This window comes from Leucopleurus acutus (genome assembly GCF_964270905.1).
Source record: "Leucopleurus acutus genome assembly, chromosome: 11".
NCBI classification, from domain to species: Eukaryota; Metazoa; Chordata; class Mammalia; order Artiodactyla; family Delphinidae; genus Leucopleurus; species Leucopleurus acutus.
The window spans coordinates 85,686,351-85,706,035 of NC_139152.1; the positions used below are offsets into that span (position 1 = coordinate 85,686,351).

At 46.7% G+C, this 19,685-nt stretch overlaps 1 protein-coding gene across 1 annotated transcript in view; it reads left to right on the forward strand.

The window, feature by feature from the left end:
• STAB2 (stabilin 2) overlaps positions 1-19,685 on the forward strand; it is a 165,556-nt gene that overhangs the window by 18,576 nt on the left and 127,295 nt on the right. Inside the window, exons 4-8 of the mRNA XM_082850111.1 lie at positions 3,831-3,916; positions 4,790-4,859; positions 11,498-11,593; positions 16,619-16,744; positions 18,248-18,444. Coding sequence (XP_082706237.1) covers positions 3,831-3,916; positions 4,790-4,859; positions 11,498-11,593; positions 16,619-16,744; positions 18,248-18,444 — 575 coding nt within the window. The remainder of the gene's footprint in view (positions 1-3,830; positions 3,917-4,789; positions 4,860-11,497; positions 11,594-16,618; positions 16,745-18,247; positions 18,445-19,685) is intronic.

Below are 19,685 nucleotides of genomic sequence, written 5' to 3' on the forward strand. Positions count from 1 at the left end.
CTTAGACTACATGGAGTTCTAAGAAGACTTGGTGAAGCTGGTGAGGAGTCCTCCATCAGCCACAGTCACTCAACAGAAGGGGTCCTCTGTCTTGTGAGAATGGGCCTGCCCTGGTATCCCTGCTGTGCTCAGTCACTGGCTGGAAGTGGAAAGTGTGGCTTCATGAAGAGGGTGGTGGATTTCAGGGAAATTATGCCCTGAGAGGTGCACTTTCACAGCTGCTGTTCCTGGAGAGAGGAGGGTCTTTGGAATCTGCCTTTGTAACCACTCCATCACAATCACACTTAGAGGAACACTTGCCTACATTTTTAAAAAGAAAGGATTGCTAACCATCCCCTAAGGAAAAAAGGAGGCCCAGACTTCCTGGATACAATGTCACAGTCTTGGGGGCTGGGATGAGGGGAAACTCCCCAATTCCTCTGCAATCAGCCTGTAGCCTAGAATCTAGTTATATCCACAGTGGATGACTCTGCCCCCATTTGCTGCTCTGTATGTGGTAACAAGGGATGAGCCGAGTAGAAGGGACACCCAGAGGATGGAAAAGTTGAATCTGCCTCGGAGACGGGGTCAGGGAGAACCACTTTGAGGGCGGACAGGCACAGGCAGAGTGTGGAGGGGAGGGCACTGGGGGGCAGCACATGGTGGTCTGCTTGGGCTGGACAGAAGGGAAGGGAGGGGAGCTGGCTCAAGGCCTGGAGGAGACTATTGGATGGAATGTGTTGGGGGGAGCCTGGGGTTCAGGCGTCATTGCCTACAAAAGTGAAAAGGCCTGGGAGAGCATTTCTGCAAGGTGGCACTGATGACTGCGCCTCAGGGTGGCGGAGGCCCTGTGCTCTTCTGAGCCAGCCCTGAAGGCAAGCTGGGGGTCATCCAGAGAGCACCTTGAACACCTAGCCCTAGGGAGAGGCACGGGGGTCAAGAGAGAGCAACAGTGGCAGAGCTGTCACCTCTATCCTGGCTCTGCCCAGAGCTGGGCCTGGTTCCCAAAGTACCATCTTATCCCAAGAAGGGTCCCATAGCACCAGGCAATGGGAGAAGAACTGTTTGATAGCCCATTGCCTATGGAAACCCTCTCTTAGCACCCCTTGCTCAGTATCGTGAATTCAAGTGGTTCAGTTGGTTTTCAGATGAGCTTCAAAGGTGGACCTGGCACCTGCCTGATTAGACCCTCTTCATCCTCGCCTCCTGACGCCTTATTTTTTTTTAAACATCTTTATTGAAATATAATTGCTTTACAATGGTGTGTTAGTTTCTGCTTTATAACAAAGTGAATCAGTTATACATATACGTATGTCCCCATATCTCCTCCCTCTTGCGTCTCCCTCTCTCCCACCCTCCCTACTGATGCCTTTTTAAAGCTAAAGACCACACTCTTTAACCAGGCCCTTCCTTAGTGATCCAGCTCTTGCCCTCCGTTGAGCCCAAACCTCAGGGACCCGGGCCATGCAGGATTAGTGGTTTGAGGTCAGTGTTGCTGCCCTCCAGTAGAGTGATCAGAGCTCTAGGTCTCTTCCCTGGACAACCTCTCTCCTGGTTTGTAAACCAGTACTTATCTGATTGTCTGTTAATCCATGACTCTTTCCACACTGGACTGGCAGGACCATGGAAACAGGGACCAGGTTTGTGTGCTCACCCTCTATACCCAGGACCTTCCATGGTCCTGATTCCAACAGGTGCCCAATCATTTTTTTCCTGAGTGTTGTTATCTGCTACAAGGCCAGCCTGAAAGAACAGAAACTGGAGAGGATGGAGAGTATCCACTCTAAGTACTAACTACCACCATTTCTTGGGCGCCTAATATTTCCAGTCCCTACCACAACCTGCCAGGAAGATGCTTGAACCAAATCTCAGAGCCAGGCATCGACTTTGCCAAAGAGGCACAGCTAGCAAAGAGTTGTGCTGGGATTCAAACCCAGAACACTCGATTGAAAAATCCGGGTTTTTTCCTGACAGCATTTCATCTTGTGTAGTCACTGCCCTATAGCTGGTGAGAACAGCCCAAACCAACGTACTCGCTTTCTAAGTGATTTATAAACGGTAGCTACACCTCAGCGTGTCTTCTCCTTTACTCACTTCATAACCGTGTCTGCATCTGTGCTGTGATTCTGGGCTGGAGCGGTGCTGGGTGAGGCTGAACAGCGATGAACAGTGTAGTCGACTCGAGCATCTACCAGGGTTGGAAGCCTGGCTCTGCCACCGCTGTGGAAAGAAGGACCACAGGCTCAAACTGTGTGATCTAGCCCTGTGGTTGACTCAGATTCTGCATTTCTCGGGAGATACATGACAGTAAGTTCATGGCACAGGAGAGCTTTGGACAAAGGTCTTTGTCCATGGTGGTAGAAGGGGAGGGAGGGCAGGAAGGTTGGGTGCTTCTGGTAAGCGAGTCTCTCATTAAGCTTACCAGCTGGCTGACTTTGGCCGAGTCACTCTACTACTCTTCGCCTTAGTTGCCTCATCTAGAAAATGGGGCTAAAAATGGGACTTAACTTCAGGGTATTGCTTTGAATCCTTTATTATTATCTAGAACTCCATATCATTAGCTATTTTTTGGAAAGCATTTGCCTTGCTAACTTTAATTTGGGATAACATTTGATCCTGCCTCGTTCACACAAACACAATTCATGAGCATTGCACCGTTTCTGCTTGATGTTTGCTAGTCCAGATCCCTCATTTTAACAATCAGAACTCAACCAAACCAGCATTAAACCCATGTCAACTCAGCACTCAAAGTGTAGAACAACAGCAAGTGTAGAAAGAAAAAAAAAAAAAAAAAAAACCTTTTGTTCATCCTCATCACAGCAGTACCTTAAACTTCTGTCTCTTACCATTACTTTAAATCTTGTATTTAATTTTGGACATTTACTATCTGACTTTCTAGCTAAATGTCCCTCCACCCCAGTGTGTAATATAATGCCTGGCACATGGTAGGTATTCCCTGAATGTTTAGTGAATGACTGTGAAATCCTCTAATAAATGTCTATAAACACTCTGATTCAGGTCTAGCACAGCCCAAACGTGCAAACTGATGCTTTTTGGAATTAGCTTCTGAGTAAAAACTAAATTCCTTTGCTTGCCACACAAAGTACTTCATTAATTGGCCCCAGCCAATCTATTATTCCTCATCGACTACCATTTCCCCATACCCTCCCCCCAACTCCCAAGTTCCAAACCTGCCAAACTTTATATCATTCCCAGAACAGGTCATGCCCTTTTACAACTCTAAGACTTTGTACTTGCTGTTCCCTCTTCCTGAAACGCTCTTCTCTTTTAAGCATGGCCAACTCCTACTGAGCCTTCAAAACCCCAGCTTAAATGACTCCTCCTCAGGGATGTCTCCTTGACTCCCCAAGGCAGTATCAGTAGCTCCCTTCCCTGGGCTCCCTCAATACCCTGTCTAGCACACTGACTAATTGGCCTGGCTTTAGAGTCATACTAAGGGCTGAGCTAAATCCCTGGCTTTGCGACTTACAAAGTGTGAGACTTTGGGCGAGTTATGTGACCTCTCTGAACTTCAGTCTCCTCGTCTGCTAACTAGCACCAGTAGGAACCCCTGAGGGTTGTAAAGGGGATGATTTAATTAGATGATTGTAAAGTGTACAGCAAATGCTCAAGAAATGGTAGCCAATCTGATGCGTCCTGGTACAGCACCTGACTACTCTGTGGTTCACTTGCCTCCCCTGTGTAACCCTAGATAAAGCAGGCAAGGTCTTCAGTTATTTCTTATCCCTGGCAACTAGCACACTACCCGGCAGGTAGTAGATGCTTGATGCGTCCTTGCACCATGCTTCTGTGCAGTCACAAACCAATGAATCTGCCCTTTGATTCCCCAGAGTGCCCGGGAGGAGCGAGGGCGCCCTGCAGTGGCCGGGGCAGTTGTGCTGACGGCATGGAAGGAAACGGAAGCTGCTCCTGCCAAGTGAGTTCAAAACCTTGTTCTCCTCCTCCCTGACTCTGCTTTCTCCTTACCTGTGGGGTCCCTCTGTAAACACACACTGGGTGGAGACTCTAAGAAGTAGCGATATTAGTTAAAAAAAAAAAAAAAAAAAAAAAGACGCAGTGTGCAACAAAATGACATGTTAGAGGCTGGGGGACCTTTGAGTGTATCCATCTGTAAAATGAGTTTAAGCCTTAGGTGTATTCACCTGTAAAATGAGTCTAATAATAATACCTATGGGATTAGACTTGTTGAAAAAGTGAGATGAGATCATGTATATGAAGATACTTTGTGAAACCATGCAGGGCTACAGAAATTTGTCATTGTTACTGTTAAAAACCACTGTTATTAACAGACGAGTCTTTGGAGCTGTCCTCCGCACCCATGCTTGAGCACTGCGCCTGCCAATTGGGGCATTTCTTTGCTGTCCCACGAAAGGGACTTTTGCAAGCTTCAAGCCTTAGACAATGGAAATACAAAGAAATCCTTCTGAAAAGGATTGAGCTCAATTGTCTTCAGAAATGCAGAACTGAAAGCGTTTTCATTTCCGCCTTGGGTGGAGTTATGGTTTAGCCGTCAGTACTTGTTCTCTGTATCTTTGGACTAACTAAGCAGCTTTCTTCTGAAGAGCTCCAGACTCTTAGTGATAACTGATGCAGGGCTGGATGTACAATTATAACACAAAAAGAGCAATGAAGAAAGAAAGAGAAAGGAGGAGTTTCAGGACAGGCACAGAGGGAAGATAACACTTGAGAAACAAACGCTGACCAGACAAGTCAGTGAGACATCCAAGGGCTTTGTGGGCAGCGCGCAGATCGCTTGGGTCTAACATCCTCTCCCTGGGGTGTCCTGCAGGAAGGATTTGGCGGGACAGCCTGTGAAACCTGCACTGATGACAACGTATTTGGACCCAGCTGTTCAGCAAGTATGTCTCACTTTTGTGTCATCGAATGCAATTGTGAAGGTTGAAAGTCAGACATGGCTTATACAGCTCAAGACCCCAGAAATAAAGTTCCTTGGGGGAAAAACACAGAACAGTTCTCTATAACCAAGTCTACACAGGCAAAACAGAGAGTTGACAAGAAATCTGATAAGGAGAGACAGTGTGTCTGTGGTTTTCAGTGCTTGCAGGCAGCTACTCACCAGGAATGCTTCCTGGCAAACTCTGGGGCATAGGTTCCCTCTCTGCAGGCTCCAGGATCCAACATCCACCAGTTCCTTGCCTGCCCAGCTTCTCCATGAGGTCTTTCCAGACCATGGTCTCAGCACTGACCTTCTCGTCAGGGGCCTCTGTATCCACCACCACTCGTCAGGGGCCTCTGTATCCCAGCACATCTAATCTGTCCTTCTTTGGGAAGTTCACAGATAAATACCTGAGGGTGATCAGAGGTGATCAAATTGTCCCACTTTGCAGATTATGGCTTTGTTCCTGACATGGGTTTGTCCACTCTCTTATTTCTGGTTCTCCCCAGAAGTTGACCCAGAAGCATTCTGCAAGCATTCTAGTACAAGTCGCATATTTGGGAGGTGACCCAGGGAAACACTGAGAAAGTGACACAGAGGAAATAAAGGGTGTGTTGTCAAGACAGAGGCCAGTGTGGATGACCAGAGCTTAATCCCCTGGGGAACTCTGGAGTCCGTGTAGAACACTCACCTTGGAGTTACTTTACCTGAGGGGGGAGGGAGCCATGGTGTCGTAGGCAGAATGATGACCACTCCCCAGAATGTCCACATTCTAATCCCATGGACCTGGGAATATGTTGCCTTCCGTGGCAAGGGAGAATTACGGTAGCAGATGGGTTTATGGCTGCTAATCGTCTGACCTTACCATAAAGAGACTATCCTGGATAATCTGAGTGGACCCAGCGTAATGACAAAGGTCCTTAAATGTGGACGAGGAAGGCGGAGGCAGAAGATGCGGTGTCAGAGTGACGAGACGTGAGGAGGGCTGCACCAGCCCTTGCTGGCTTTGTAGGCGGAAGCGGCTCACGAGCCAGGCAATGTGGGCAGCCTCTAGAAGCTGGCAAAGGCAGGGAGAGGGATGCTCCTCTCAAGAAAGGAACACGACCACCAACACCTTGATTTTAGAGCTATTACTTTGGATTTCTGACCTCCGGAACTGTAAGACAATAGATGTGTGTTGTTTTAAGATGCTAGGTTTGTGGTAATTTGTTACAGCAGCAATGGGAAACTAATCCATGTGGTCGTTAGCGGGGAGTTGTTCATTCCCTGGCATTTCCAACCCCCAGTGGGCACCCAGGCAGAGCAGGCTTCCTAGGAAGTGTTCACAGGCTACTGGAAGGCAGCTGGATGCATGGGCTTGGTAAGGAAGGCCTAGAGAATGTGGGCGTAGTAGGGTCAGTGTCTACCAGATTCATAGTCTCCCAAAAAGGATAAGTCAAGTGGCCTTTGTCCAATACCACCTCAGTTTGGCTTTTATAGAAAAATCATATTTGGTAGACGCTGCATTGATTCAAATATTTTGGGGCAAGAAAAATACACAGACATCCCAGCCCCCCCTAAGTTAGCTCACTCTGTAATAAGTTTCATCTGCAATAGCAAAGACGTGGGATCCTTGAAAGCAGGTGTTGTCATACCTCTTTATCTCCAGTACCTGCCACAGTGCTGCCTGCGTGGTAGACACACACTACACTCTTGGCTGGATGAATAAACGAATGAGTGAGTGAATGAATGATATAACTTGCTCCAGCCCTCTTGTCCTGACCAAGAAACATGTTATTGGGAGGCGTCGTGTAGAGGTGATTAGAGCTCCAGCTTTAGACTCAGACTGGGTTTCAGCCCCAGGGCTGCTGTAAATTGTGGGAACCTTAAGTTTACTAAGCATACTCTGTGCCTCTTCATCTGTAAAAATAGAAATAATATCGCCTCCTTTAGAATTATTATGAGGAACTTGTGAGATAATCACTGCACAACAAGTGATAGCAATTATTATTATTAATACCTACTATTCCCTAGTGTCCCCCAATCTTAGTTTTTTCTTCATCCACCACTTTATAAAAGATTATTTCATAAGAGTGTTAGCAAAAGCAAATTTAAAACAGATGTTAGCATTCTGAGTGGGTTTTTTTAACACTACATTATATTAAAGGACAGTAAACTATTAAGTATAATCAATCATTTATAAAGAACATGTCTTTCAATTTGACCCTTCCCTACCATAATAGAATTTAAATCACATATTTTAAATAAATATTGAAATAGGAAGAAAGACTGCAACCAACACTGCTTACTCACCAAGAAAGCCAAGTAATTGTTTGTGGATGAAAATTTATAAAGAAGATGAGCTCATGTTGCCTCCAAGAAACTGGTGTTGGTTGCCAGTGAGCACAGATGTACATGGAGATTCCAAACATCTCTAAATTTAAAAATGGCTTCCCTTTACACTTGTGCCATGGAGAAAGGGCAAGCGAAAGGGTTTGGAAACCCAAGTTTTTAAGTAAGAAAATTGGAAACCTAAACTGAGACTCGGGAGATACGACTCCCACTTCTGGGTTCCGACAGAACTTTGTGAGATGATAAAATGTCCTGACCTACACTCTCCAACATGGTAGCCGCAAGGCACGTGTGGCCATTGAGTACCTGACATGTGGCTAGTGCAACTGAGGAACTGAAGGTTAAATTTTAGCCCGTGTTACTCAGTTTAAATTTAAATAGCCTCACGTGGCTAGTGGCTACCATATTGGATAGCGCAGCTCTAGAACATGATGGCTAAGAGAGCAGGCTTCAAGTCAGCCGGTCTGTGTTTGAAACTAAGCCCAGTTGCTGTGGGACCTGGGGCAAGCTATTTAACCTCTCTAAGCCCTCCTCATCTACAAAACAGGAATAATAATACCTGCCTCGTGGGATTGACTCGTAGAAAAGCTCCCAGCAGCAAGTCATAAGCACTCACGAGAAGCAAGTATTAAGCGAGGACAAGAGCAATCCCACCGTCAGCTGAACATTCATTCACCCATGAACGAATGAATGATGGCTCAGCGATGGCTGGTCATTTCCCATTGGCAGGTTCCCATAGAGGAACCTGGAAACCTTTTCAGCCAGGCATCCACTGGGTGCCAGTGTTGTTTCACCCGTGAGGCAGTGGTCGTCGGCGGTGGCAATTCTGCCTGTAAGTAGGACAGCGCTATGAATTACAGTTTATTTTTAACACTGACTTTAACCTGCTGCCAGAGCGTTCTCCTACCTGACTCTCGATTTGCTTAGAGATGATTTCAGGCTGCATCAGCCAGGGGTGTTCATCTCAGCTCCCAAGGCCCTCGCCTGCTCAGTGCCTCACCCCAGGTGAGGGCAGAAGGCAAAGCCCACTTCCTCTGATATGACCCGAATCAATCCCACAATCGTGTCTTGTTAATAACAGTAGCTAGCATTTGCTGAGTGTCTGCCGGGCACCAGGCAGTGCACAAGGTTTGGCACACAGGATCTCTTTGGAAAAACTCTGCAAGCTGGGTTCCTCATTTTATGGATGAAGAAGCAGAGAGGTTGCTCAAGGTCACGCAGCTATTACAGGGACAGGGGCAGGGTTTGACCCCAAGTGTCTGACTCCAGAACCTGGGCACAAAACCACTGCACCCTTCAGCCCTGGCAGGCACCCACCACGCACTAGACCCATGACAGGTGATGGGCATCCAAAGAGGGGAGAGATTAGGTCCCCACTCCCAAGGAGCTGGAAATGTGGGAGACGCTTATGAGCCTGTGTGCACGGTACACATGGGATGCTATGGGAACATGAGAGAGGGCAGCTCAGTCTGCCAGGGGCACGGCACAGGGGCTCTGAGCTCTGTCCCTCTGACCCCAATGGCCCTGGCTTTGGCTACTTTAAAGTCATACACCCCAGGTTTCACATGTCTCTAGAGATTTGCTGAAGCAGGTTTAACAAATACCCAGGGCTCTTTAAATGACCTTTGGGAATCCCTCTGCCACTCACGTCTCCTTCCCAAGGACACTTTCTTGGCGGTGGCTGGCGGCCCTGCAGTGTGTGTCAGAGGCTCCCGAAAGCTACCCGTGCCAGGTCAGTTAATCCAGTACATGGGCTGTGCTGGAAGACAGGACTTGGGGAGAGGCTCGTGCCTAGAAGGAAGGCTCAGTGACAAGGACGGCCCTTGTAGTTAGCATCTAAGTTGGGAGCAGGGGCTGAGTCACATTCGACTCCCCGCTTCTGCCCCCACAGCCTCTCTATGGGCTGCATGACAGCATTTAGGACGTGCAGAAGCAGTGTATCTCTTAGAGTTCAGCTGCCCCACTATACTGTGAGCCGCTTGCATTTAGATATTGTGAGTTACTCTTATTTGTACACCCAGTGCCTAATCCAGTGCCCGCCCCTAGGTAGGAGCTGGGTAGATTTTTTTTTTTTTTTTTTTTTTTTTTTTTTTTTGGTGGTACACGGGCCTCTCACTGCTGTGGCCTCTCCCGTTGCGGAGCACAGGCTCCAGACGCGCAGGCTCAGCGGCCATGGCTCACGGGCCCAGCCACTCCGCGGCATGTGGGATCTTCCCGGACCGAGGCACGAACCTGCGTCCCCTGCATCGGCAGGCAGACTCTCAACCACTGCGCCACCAGGGAAGCCCTGGGTAGATATTTTTTAACTGAATTAATTCGCGTCTTCTCTACTGAGCCCGTAGTACACCCCCTCCTCACCCCTATTATCTCCACGATGAATTTGACTTCCCTCTGAAACTCATCTGTTCCAAAAGCTACAGCCATGGGTGGACATCAAAGTGCTCTGCTAACATAGAAACAACAGCAAATCAGTTTTTAAAGGGAGGATGACAATTGCAAATCCAGTTTAATTCTTCAGTAATTTGAATGAGCGCTGGAGCTAGTTGTCTCCCACTTTCCATATGTAGTGCCTCACCAGATTGAGAGAGAAAAACGCAGCCCTGACAGCTGTCAGCTGGTCGCTGGCCTGCAATTTCATAGAATGTCACCATCAGTGGCTCGCTCTGTCTGTGCTGGAACAAGACGAAAACTAGGCCACTGCCTTATCCTGTCCGAATAGAGAAATAAACAGTGACAGTGGGCAACCCAATGGCCACCTCTCCCGGTTAACACGAGTGGCTACTGCTGCTTCTTCATGACCCCTCGCCCCTGCTGCTGACTTTGACCACTGTTGTGTTCCTGGTGGTACTTGGCTGGCTGGCGTGACAAACGTAGTAGTTGCAGCAGGAGGTGACAGTGGATGAGGTACAAAGGAAGTGCTGCCCAGAGGAGCACAGACTCTGCTTTGGCACCTCTGAGACGGCACCACCAAGGAGAGGGGCTTTAGCTGGCCTAGGATAAGGAGGATTTCAGCTGCACGAGGAAGGGAGCAGAGTGCGGGCCTCCACAGGGCATGCTCTTTCCTAGACCAGCTCCCCCCATCTCTTCCTGGCCAGCCCCCATGGCTATTGACCTGTCACATCTTAGCATCTATCACACCTCATTATGATGGGCTGCTTTCTTCTGCCTTCAGACTGTGAGCTCTTTGGGGGCAGGGACTTTGGGTCATTAATCCCAAGCACAGCACCCTGTAAGTAGTAGATGTCCAACATGTGTTTTGAAGGAAGATGAACTCTAGTGAGTCATCCCGTGCACTTCGATCCTAAGACACATAAAATGAAGTGGCGAAAGATGAAAATGAAAATTTTTAAAGGTTGGAGTCAGCCTGGAGAGGGCCTTGTGTGCCAAACAGAGGAATTTAGATTTCATTTGGTTAGCAATTGGGAGTCACTGAGATATTTGGAGGAATATCACCTTGATACCATTACTGATCAAATGAAATGGATAAAAGGGAGAGGTGAGAAACCGAATAATGAGTCCAGGTAAAGTGCTACTGCAATAGTCCAGGCAAAACAAGATAAGGACCTGAAGGAGGACAGTTCCCGTGGGGATGAAGGACAGGGGATTGAGGTGGGACATGTAACAACCTTAGAGTTCGAACCTTCAAGTTGCAAACTTTCAAAGATGTGAGCATGCATCTGGTGGCAGCAAGGAACCAGACCCTGTGCCATTAACGTCAGGCGTGAGTGGAATTGCAGCTCGCCCTCCGTCTCCTGTTGCTGGCGATCCTTCAGCCCTACCATCCCCCACCTCCTCCAGTCAGTCACTCTTCTCGCCTGTTCACTCAATGCCAGCCCCTGTGTGCCAGCTGTTGTACTGTACTACTGTACATTTCAAGGTACTGTACTATAAGATTAAAAACGTTTTCTTTATTTTTTGTGTTTGTTTTTATGTATTATTTGTGTGAAAATTATTATAACCTATTACAGTACAGTACTATATAGCTAATTGTGTTAGTTATGTACCTAGGCTAACTTTGTTGGACTTACAAACAAGTTGGTCTTACGAACCCACTATCAGAATGAAACTTGTTCGTATGTGGGGACTTACCGTAAACTGAAGCTAAGAAAAAGCCAGGGTTCAAACTAGGGTCTCTAGGGCTTCAAACCCATGGTTTTCCCCACTTCATCAAGCAGAATCTCAATAAACACTATCTGAAACAGTATACCTCCAGAATCTTTGGAGGAAGTGTACATCAGGTAATGAAAAATTCCCATTTTCTGTCTGCAGTGTGCAGCTGTGTGCATGGAGTATGCAACAGTGGAATACGTGGCGATGGGACCTGTGAGTGCTACTCTGGGTACACCGGCCCCAACTGTGACAAGCGTAAGTACTGCTAGTTCCCTTAATACCACACCAGATCAGATGGGCACAGACATATGCATTTCAGTTGTGCATGCGTGTACTGGGGCTCTACATGTGTGACGTGTCATCAAATGTTTTGCTGGAAGATAGGCAACAATTTTAGAAGAAAGGGGACAAAAGGAGAGGAAGTGAGAGGAGGGGAGGGGAAGGGAGGAGAGGGAAGAGATCGTATAGAATATTGGAAGTCACGGAAGACTTGGGAACAATGCAGTGACCTGGCTGTAGCTATGTTTTAGGAAGGCCAAGCTTGTGGCAGTGTGAGGATAGACTGGAGAGGAAGACATTGGGGCCATTGCAACGAGTTAGGTACCTGAAAAGGGAGATAAGGCATGTTCTCCATTATAGGTCTGAAAGACAGAGCACATCACCAGGAAATGGAGGCTTACCAAGGCTAAATGATTCACCAAAGTTCACAGAATAGCAAATAAGTGAGCTGGGACTCAAGTCATTGAAATTCTCTATACAGTCGATCACACTGAGTTTAATCAAAAGATAGAGCCCACAGGGTGATTGCAGCAAGGGAAGTTTAATATAAAGAATTAGTAAACTATGTTAGGAGAGTGGCTATAAAAATGCAAAATGAACTGTAGGGCTGATGGGGCATAACAAAGAAGGGCAAACTTGGAAGGGGACAGCCATCCCCAAGGCTTGGCTCAAATCTTGCTGGAGAAGGGGTGGTGGCAGCCCACTTAGTAGGGGAGAAGTTTGCCGGTTTGCCCAAGCCAGCATGGGAGTACAGTCACCCAAAAGGCAGGCAACAACCCTTCAGGGCACTGATGAGCCGAGGCTGGGGGACAAGTGGACAGAGGGAGGGAGTTGGGGCACCATGGGTGCTAATCCTGGAACCTTCAATGTCTGTGTGTTGGGAGGGCTGTGGGAAGGTAGCCACTGGGTCCAGGCCAGGGATGCAAGGTCACCAATGAACTGTGCACTCTGAGTGCACAGTTGGGACAGGGCATCCCTGGATGTCCTCACACACCCACACCACTGGCAGGCTGTGCAGCAGCAGCAAACACAGCAGAAGCACAACACTGCACAGCAGAACCGGCAAGCGGAGCCCCTTCCTCCTGCAGTGGCCCTCCAGCGCCCTCTACTGGCCAAGATTAACATATCCCTGCAAAGGAGAAATGTTCAGAGTTCAGCCCATTATCACAGAGCAGGTGGTGAAGGGTAAATTTGGAGCTTAGCCATTAGGAAATTGGACATGCTGCCTGTGACAATAGCTTCACTTAAGTTATCCTCTGGATTTTATTCTCCTGGTCTGTAAAATAAAGGGATTAGACAAGAATCAAATTCAGCAACTTCAAACTCGCTTTATTGAAAGTCGTTGAGAAGATATGAGCAGTGGTAGAAAGGAGGGTGAATAAAAGACAGCCTCTGCCTTCTTCCTGTGGAAGAGACAGACAGTCCAACAACCAATATGAATCAACGGCAGAATGAAACTCAGGTGGTTAGGGTGGACCCCTTCCATAGCCCTCAATCAGCCTCCTTCCCCAGCTACTCCTGTACTGCCCAGTGGACTCATGAGGAAAAAACACAAACAAACAAAAAACGCTTTTTAATAAGACCAGAGATCCAGCCTAATAGAAAGCATGAAAAGATTTGCTTCCAAATGACAAAATAATTCTATTGAGTCAGAAGATAAATATAGACTGGGACAAAAATATTTGCAATCCACGCAGCAGAAACGTTTTTATAATAGAAAGTCCATGAGCCCACCTTTAATATAGGTCAAGGAGCAGCTAATTCTCAGGAAGAAATGAAAACTGGCCAACAAACATAGAAGAGGTGCTTAACCCCACTAGGAGTCACAGAAATGCAAATTAAAACCATAATGAAGTAGTACTTTGGAGTTTGGGAAGTTTTGTTTTGGTTTGGTTCTGGTTTTTTGCCCACTGTGTTACACAGGTTGCAAAGCTAGGTAATATCTATCTGTGGGTGTGAGAAAAATTACGCTACTGTCAGTGGGGATGTGAATTGCTACAATCTATGAGAGATACGTATCTATTAAATTTTAAAGGATGCTTACAGTTTGAGGCTACAGCCCCAATTCTAGGAATTTACCTAGAGGACTGGAGGGGTGGGTAGGTGAGAATATATGTACAGAGAAACTCATGATAGTATTGTTTTTAAGAACAAAGCAAGCTGGCAACAACTTGAACGTCCGTGAGTAGGAAGTGGTTGAGTGAAGTGTGGTACATCCTATTGTAGTTAGAAGAATGCTGGCTGCTGAAAGAATCAACACAAAAATCCAATGGCTTAACACTACGGTTCCGTAACTGCACCAAGGCATCCCAAAGTACCCCATCAAACTCACAGGGCTGCTATGGGATATTTTTAATTTCTGAGGGAAACGGTGATACATCTGTAGATTATCGTATGAAATGTTAACCTGAGTTAGTACACAATTTCAACATTAGGTAGCACTACATTTTGTCCGGTGGTGTCATTTCTTTACAAAGCTGCATTTCCAGTGGTCACTGTGGTAAAAAGTAAGTACCACGCAAAAATCGTTTCAACTGGAAGGAGGGTGGTAGTTTCCAATCTGATTCCAAGGCTGCAGAAGTTGTACCATCTCCAGCAAGCTCACGTGTCCCGTTAGGAAGTAAATGTGGTTGTTTAAGAATAAAATACTTAATCTTCCTATTAACCATATTACTTTTTCAGATGGCTGCTACGTTATCATGCCATAAATAGTCACTGAATTCTTTGGTTCTAACAACTTAGTAAATGAACCTGTAGATATTCCTCTTGTATTGGGGTCCCGTGAAAAAAATACTGAAACACTAAGGGCACCGTGACCTGGGAATTTGGGCAACCTCTGGCCTAACACAACAGAGGTATATTTCTTACTAATGTAACAGTCCGATGTGGGTGTTCCTGGCCTCCACCAGCTCCCCACCACATGGTGTTTAGGGATCCAGAGCCTTCCATGCATGCGTCTGCCATCCTGTAGCACCTCCAAGTGCTCTGCTTTGAGCCACGGAAGGAAGGAGAGAGTGTAGAGAAGCATCTGCTTATAAAGTTCAGAATAATACATAGAACTTCCAATATTCCATCAACGTAGACTAGTCATATAACCCCACCTGGATGCAAAGAGGGGTGGAAAACGTGATCCTGAAAGGGCAGCCCCTTCTCAGCAACAATTCTACTTTATGGAAGAGGTGAGGGGATATTCTCTATGAAGTTTTGATTCAACTAGCCACTGTTGGAAGACAAACGCATACGTCACGTTTGTGCACATCTTGAGAGCAGCACACTGACTGCCCTTTGTTCCGACATCTTTACAAGGATGTTTGTAGAGCGAACAGCCTTGGCGCATATAGGACCTCCCTCGGGAGCAAGTGCGGGCACGCTTACTGCCTGTGCCCGTTACCAGTGGATTGCCTCTCAGCTCCAAATTCACCCTTTTTGCCTGCTCTGTGAATATGGAGGTGGGCTTTGGAATAGGTCTTATTTGTCAGCCAGTAAGATGTGAAGCCTTACCAATAGAGGGTGCTAAAGGGACACCGAAGAAGCAAGGGTTTTCTCTTCTTGTTTCTGGGTTAGCTCACTCACCAGGCTCCTGAAGAACAGGGCTCTGCTCCGCTGCTCAGCCCTGCACAGTTTCTCCAGCGCTAGGTTCCGGCAAGGCTTAGCATCCTCCAGTATTTGACCACTGCATACCTTGTCAAGTGCTTGGCTCGGGCGGCAGAGCATAGCCAGGAGCCCTAGACAGTGCAGGCTGGTGGCCCAGTTCAGGAGCTGTTCTGCACACCCTCGCCTCAGCCCCATGCACAGCAAGGGCCCCGCGGGACCAGCCATCCAGAGAGCTGACCACCCACCTCCATGCCACACAGCTGGCCCCTGAGACCACCCCTGTCCCGGTCACGCACAGGAGTACACCGCGCTTCTGAGAAGGTGGGCTTCTCAGCTCCTGCTTCCAGTAGCATCTAGAGACGAGCCGCTTTCCCAGGCTTGGCAGCTCCCTGTGGATGACCTTCCCTGGGGCCCCAGAGGGATGGCCTCCAGCAAGTGTCACCAGCGGACACGTCAGCAACCTCTCTGCTGTAGAGTGACCAAGGCCATGTCCTTGCCAGTGACATCGGGGTCTCAGCTCCGGAAGGGGAGGACTTACCCTTATCTTAACCCGAGAGGAGTGGTTGCTCTTTATTTTTCTTCCATTCCTTTATGCTTCTGAGCTCTTTTTAGCTGTCAGGAGCCAATTCCCTGTTATTCCACTCTGTTCATGAATCTTTACACTAAAATTTTCACTGTTCAAACAATTGCATGGTTTCTCTCTCTTGCCTGGGCCCTAAGTAATGCATTGCCTATTATTTAAAAACAAACTAGAAAGCATTTCAGTTCCCTAAGCTCAGGGCTCCTCTTCTGTAATGAAATCCACTGCGTGTTCAGGTCTCAGTATGGCCCTCTCTGCATTGCCCTGTGGGACCCGGGGCTTGGAAGAACTGGTCCAAAAATGCTGACATTCTGACTACTGCTCCTGATGTGAGTGATAAATGGTCCTTTAGCTCTGACCCGGGCATCTCATATCTTCTAGCAGCAACCATGGGACCGTGTCAGCCCAACTTTGCAAGTTGGCTAATCATGCCAGACTCTATAGTATTTAACAGCCATCTAAGCCCCGTCTATCTTATAAAATACTATGCAGTCATTAGAGATTAAGGTACACCCTTACATACCTCCATAATATATTCTTAAATTAAAAATCAAGTTCCTAAATATTTTAACAGGATCCCATTTCATCTTTTGAAAATCTTACACATAAATGTATTATATTGGTTGTTCACATTGGTTATTGTGGGAGTGGGATGGGAGAATGAGAATAAGAAGACAGCTAATTTTTGCTTTACTCGTTCTGTACTTTTTGAATTGTTACAGTGAATCTGTGTCACTTTTGTGATAATAGGGAATATTGCATTTGTTGAGATTTTTTAGAACTGGTTGTTCTACTAAGGCCATTACCTCAACAATCTTCCTTTCCAGCCATCCCAGAATGTGCAGCCTTGCTCTGCCCAGAAAATTCCAGGTGCTCACCTTCCAGCGAAGATGAAACAAAACTAGAATGCAAATGCATCCCCAGTTACAAAGGCGATGGCAGACACTGCGAGCGTGAGTAGAACTTCGATCCTGCTGGTTTATCCATTGAGACGGTTAGATTCCTCAACAGAAAATACCTCACAACCTTCTTAATATTAACACAATGACCACTTCTGTTTCTCTCTGTGTAGTTGCATGACATATATTAAAACTTCTAAGCAAGATGCTCATCATGTGATAGCTCTTCAGTAAATGGCAAGTTCTCATGTTATCAAAGCACATATATAGATTTTTATACTTTTTAAATTAATTTTTATTGGAATATAATTGATTTACAATGTTGTGTTAGTTTCTGCTGTACAGCGAAGTGAATCAGTTATACATATATCCACTCTTTCTTTTATATTCTATTCCCATATAGGTCATTATAGAGTATTGAATAGACTTCCCTGTGCTGTACAATAGGTTCTTATTAGTTATCTCTTTTATTTATAATAGTGTGTGTGTGTCAGTCCCAGCCTCCCAATTTATCCCTTCCCCCTCCACTTCCCCCCTAGTAACTGTACGTTTTTCTTCTTCTATATCACCTAAATCAATGTTAAGATAGAATGTAGTTTGTTTCTTACTTCCTTCTTCCTTCCTCCCTTCCTTTCTTTTTTTTTTTAATAAATTTATTTTATTTATTTTTGGCTGCATTGGGTCTTCACTGCTGTGCGCGGGCTTTTCTCTGGTTGTGGTGAGCGGGGGCTACTCTTCGTTGCAGTGCGTGGGCTTCTCATTGCTGTGGCTTCTCTTGTAGCGGAGCACGGGCTCTAGGTGTGCGGGCTTCAGTAGTTGTTGTACGTGGGCTCAGTAGTTGTGGCTCGTGGGCTCTAGAGGGCAGGCTCAGTAGTTGTGGTGCACGGGCTTAGTTGCTCTGCGGCATGTGGGATCTTCCCGGACCAGGGACTGAACCCGTGTCCCCTGCCTTGGCAGGCGGATTCTTAACCACTGCGCCACCAGGGAAGTCCCCTTACTTCCTTTCATGCTGTTTCACTTCATGAGTGGTTGTGTGTTGGTTATGAACATGCTGTTGGAGCCCGGCTGCCCAGGTATAAATCCCAGGTCTGCCTATTACTAACAATATGACCTTGGACAAATGCTTTAACCTACCTGTGCCTCCATTTTCCTATCTATGAAATGGGGATAATAATAGTAACTACGCTAGACGGTTGTAAGGATTAACTGAATTCACATATGGCAAATGCTTAGAAAAGGGCCCGGTACGTATTATAAATTCTATTAATATCAGTGCTTTCTTTCATGCGATTTTATATTTAAATCCACACATAACATGGCATAATAATACATCATCACAGTACTTGTAATTATAATTTCTAATGGCCATATGTAAATCTTTTTGGTCAATGGGGGTGAACAGGAGGGTAAGATGAAATGTTTTTTACTCTCTCTCTTGAAACTGTTGAATTGCCTTCGCAGCTTGGATAAGCTGTGATTTGCAATCCCTTCACAGTTCAGTTTTCCTTCTCCTTCCCTGAGTGTGGTAACCACCTTATTTTGTCATTGCTTCTCCAGCCATCAACCCATGTTCACAAAACATCTGCCACCCTCACGCACGGTGCACCTACCTAGGACCAAATCAGCACAGTTGCACGTGCCATGAGGGCTACCACGGGGACGGCCAGGTGTGCTTACCAGTGGACCCCTGCCAAGTTAACTTTGGAAACTGCCCTACAGAGTCCACGGTGTGCAGATATGATGGGCCCGGACAGGTGAGCTAATGATGTTGGAACTAATGAGAATAGAAGTAGGACCACCCGCTGAAGGTAAAACTGTGCCGTCTCAGTTCTCCCTTTCCATGCTCAGGTCGGGCTTCCTGTCCAGACAGACCTCCGTGTGCTTGGGGTCAACCTCAGGGAGCCATGATCTACCCTCTGAACTCGCGCTTTCCCAGCTCTTCAGTCAAAACTTCACTGTCTCCTCCATCCCAGTCCTGTTTGATGATTGACAACATATATACACATAGCTCAAATTCTATTAACAAATTAACGGTTAATGAAGTCTTGGGAAAATATGTGATTGACTTTCCCCTGCATTCCTCCAGTCTCTCTAATGTCTTTTCAAAGTGAGAGGGGACTCTTAGGACCAAAAAACTCTGTCCCAAAGGGATGAATGCTGATAAAATGTCAAGCAGCACAGACAGATTTGTAGGGAGCAATGAAGATACTCTGGAGTGAGACATATGTGATTCACTAAATCACGTCATGACCTTGACTGGTAAAATTCAGCCTAGCCGGGAGACCTTTGCTCCAGAGTCCAGATCAAAGAGCCCTTTCCTCAATATCTCATTCATCCACCAAATATTTAGTGGGTGCCCACTGCAGCCACAACTGCATGTCAAGTGTCCAGTGGAGGAAACCCATCCACACAAGAGACTACTGCTGCCTGGGTGAATGGAAAGCCTTCAGTGTCTGACCAAACCCAGTCATGGGTCCCCAGCAGTCTAGTCTGCACCCCATGGGGATGCTCCCAGAGTCCCCTGCAGAGAATCCACCCGATCTCGTGTCCGAGAAAAAGAATACATCATATGACATTTCTGCTATCAATTTCTGAGGCTAGCTTGTAAGAAATTCAAAGGGCTAAATTCTCATCCTCTAAATGAGGTCCCTTATGGGAAAAGTCATGTTACATCATGAACCAAAGCCCCAGGACCTTGGGAGTGAGATTAAAACATATACTTTGTCACTTTAAAAATGGGTCCCAAGGCATATTTTCAAGTCTTAGAAACCCCCCATCGTTCACACAGAAGCAGTGCCTTCATTATTCCAGAACAGGGTTCCTCATCCTCGGCATGAGTAGCATTTTGGACCTGAGAATTCTTTGTTGTAGGAAGTATCCTGTGCATTGTATGATGTTTAACAGCATCCCTGGCCTCTTGTGGCACTGTCCCCCCACCCTGTTGTCACAATCAAAAATGTCTACAAGCCCAGTGTCCCTTGTGTTGAGACTCCCG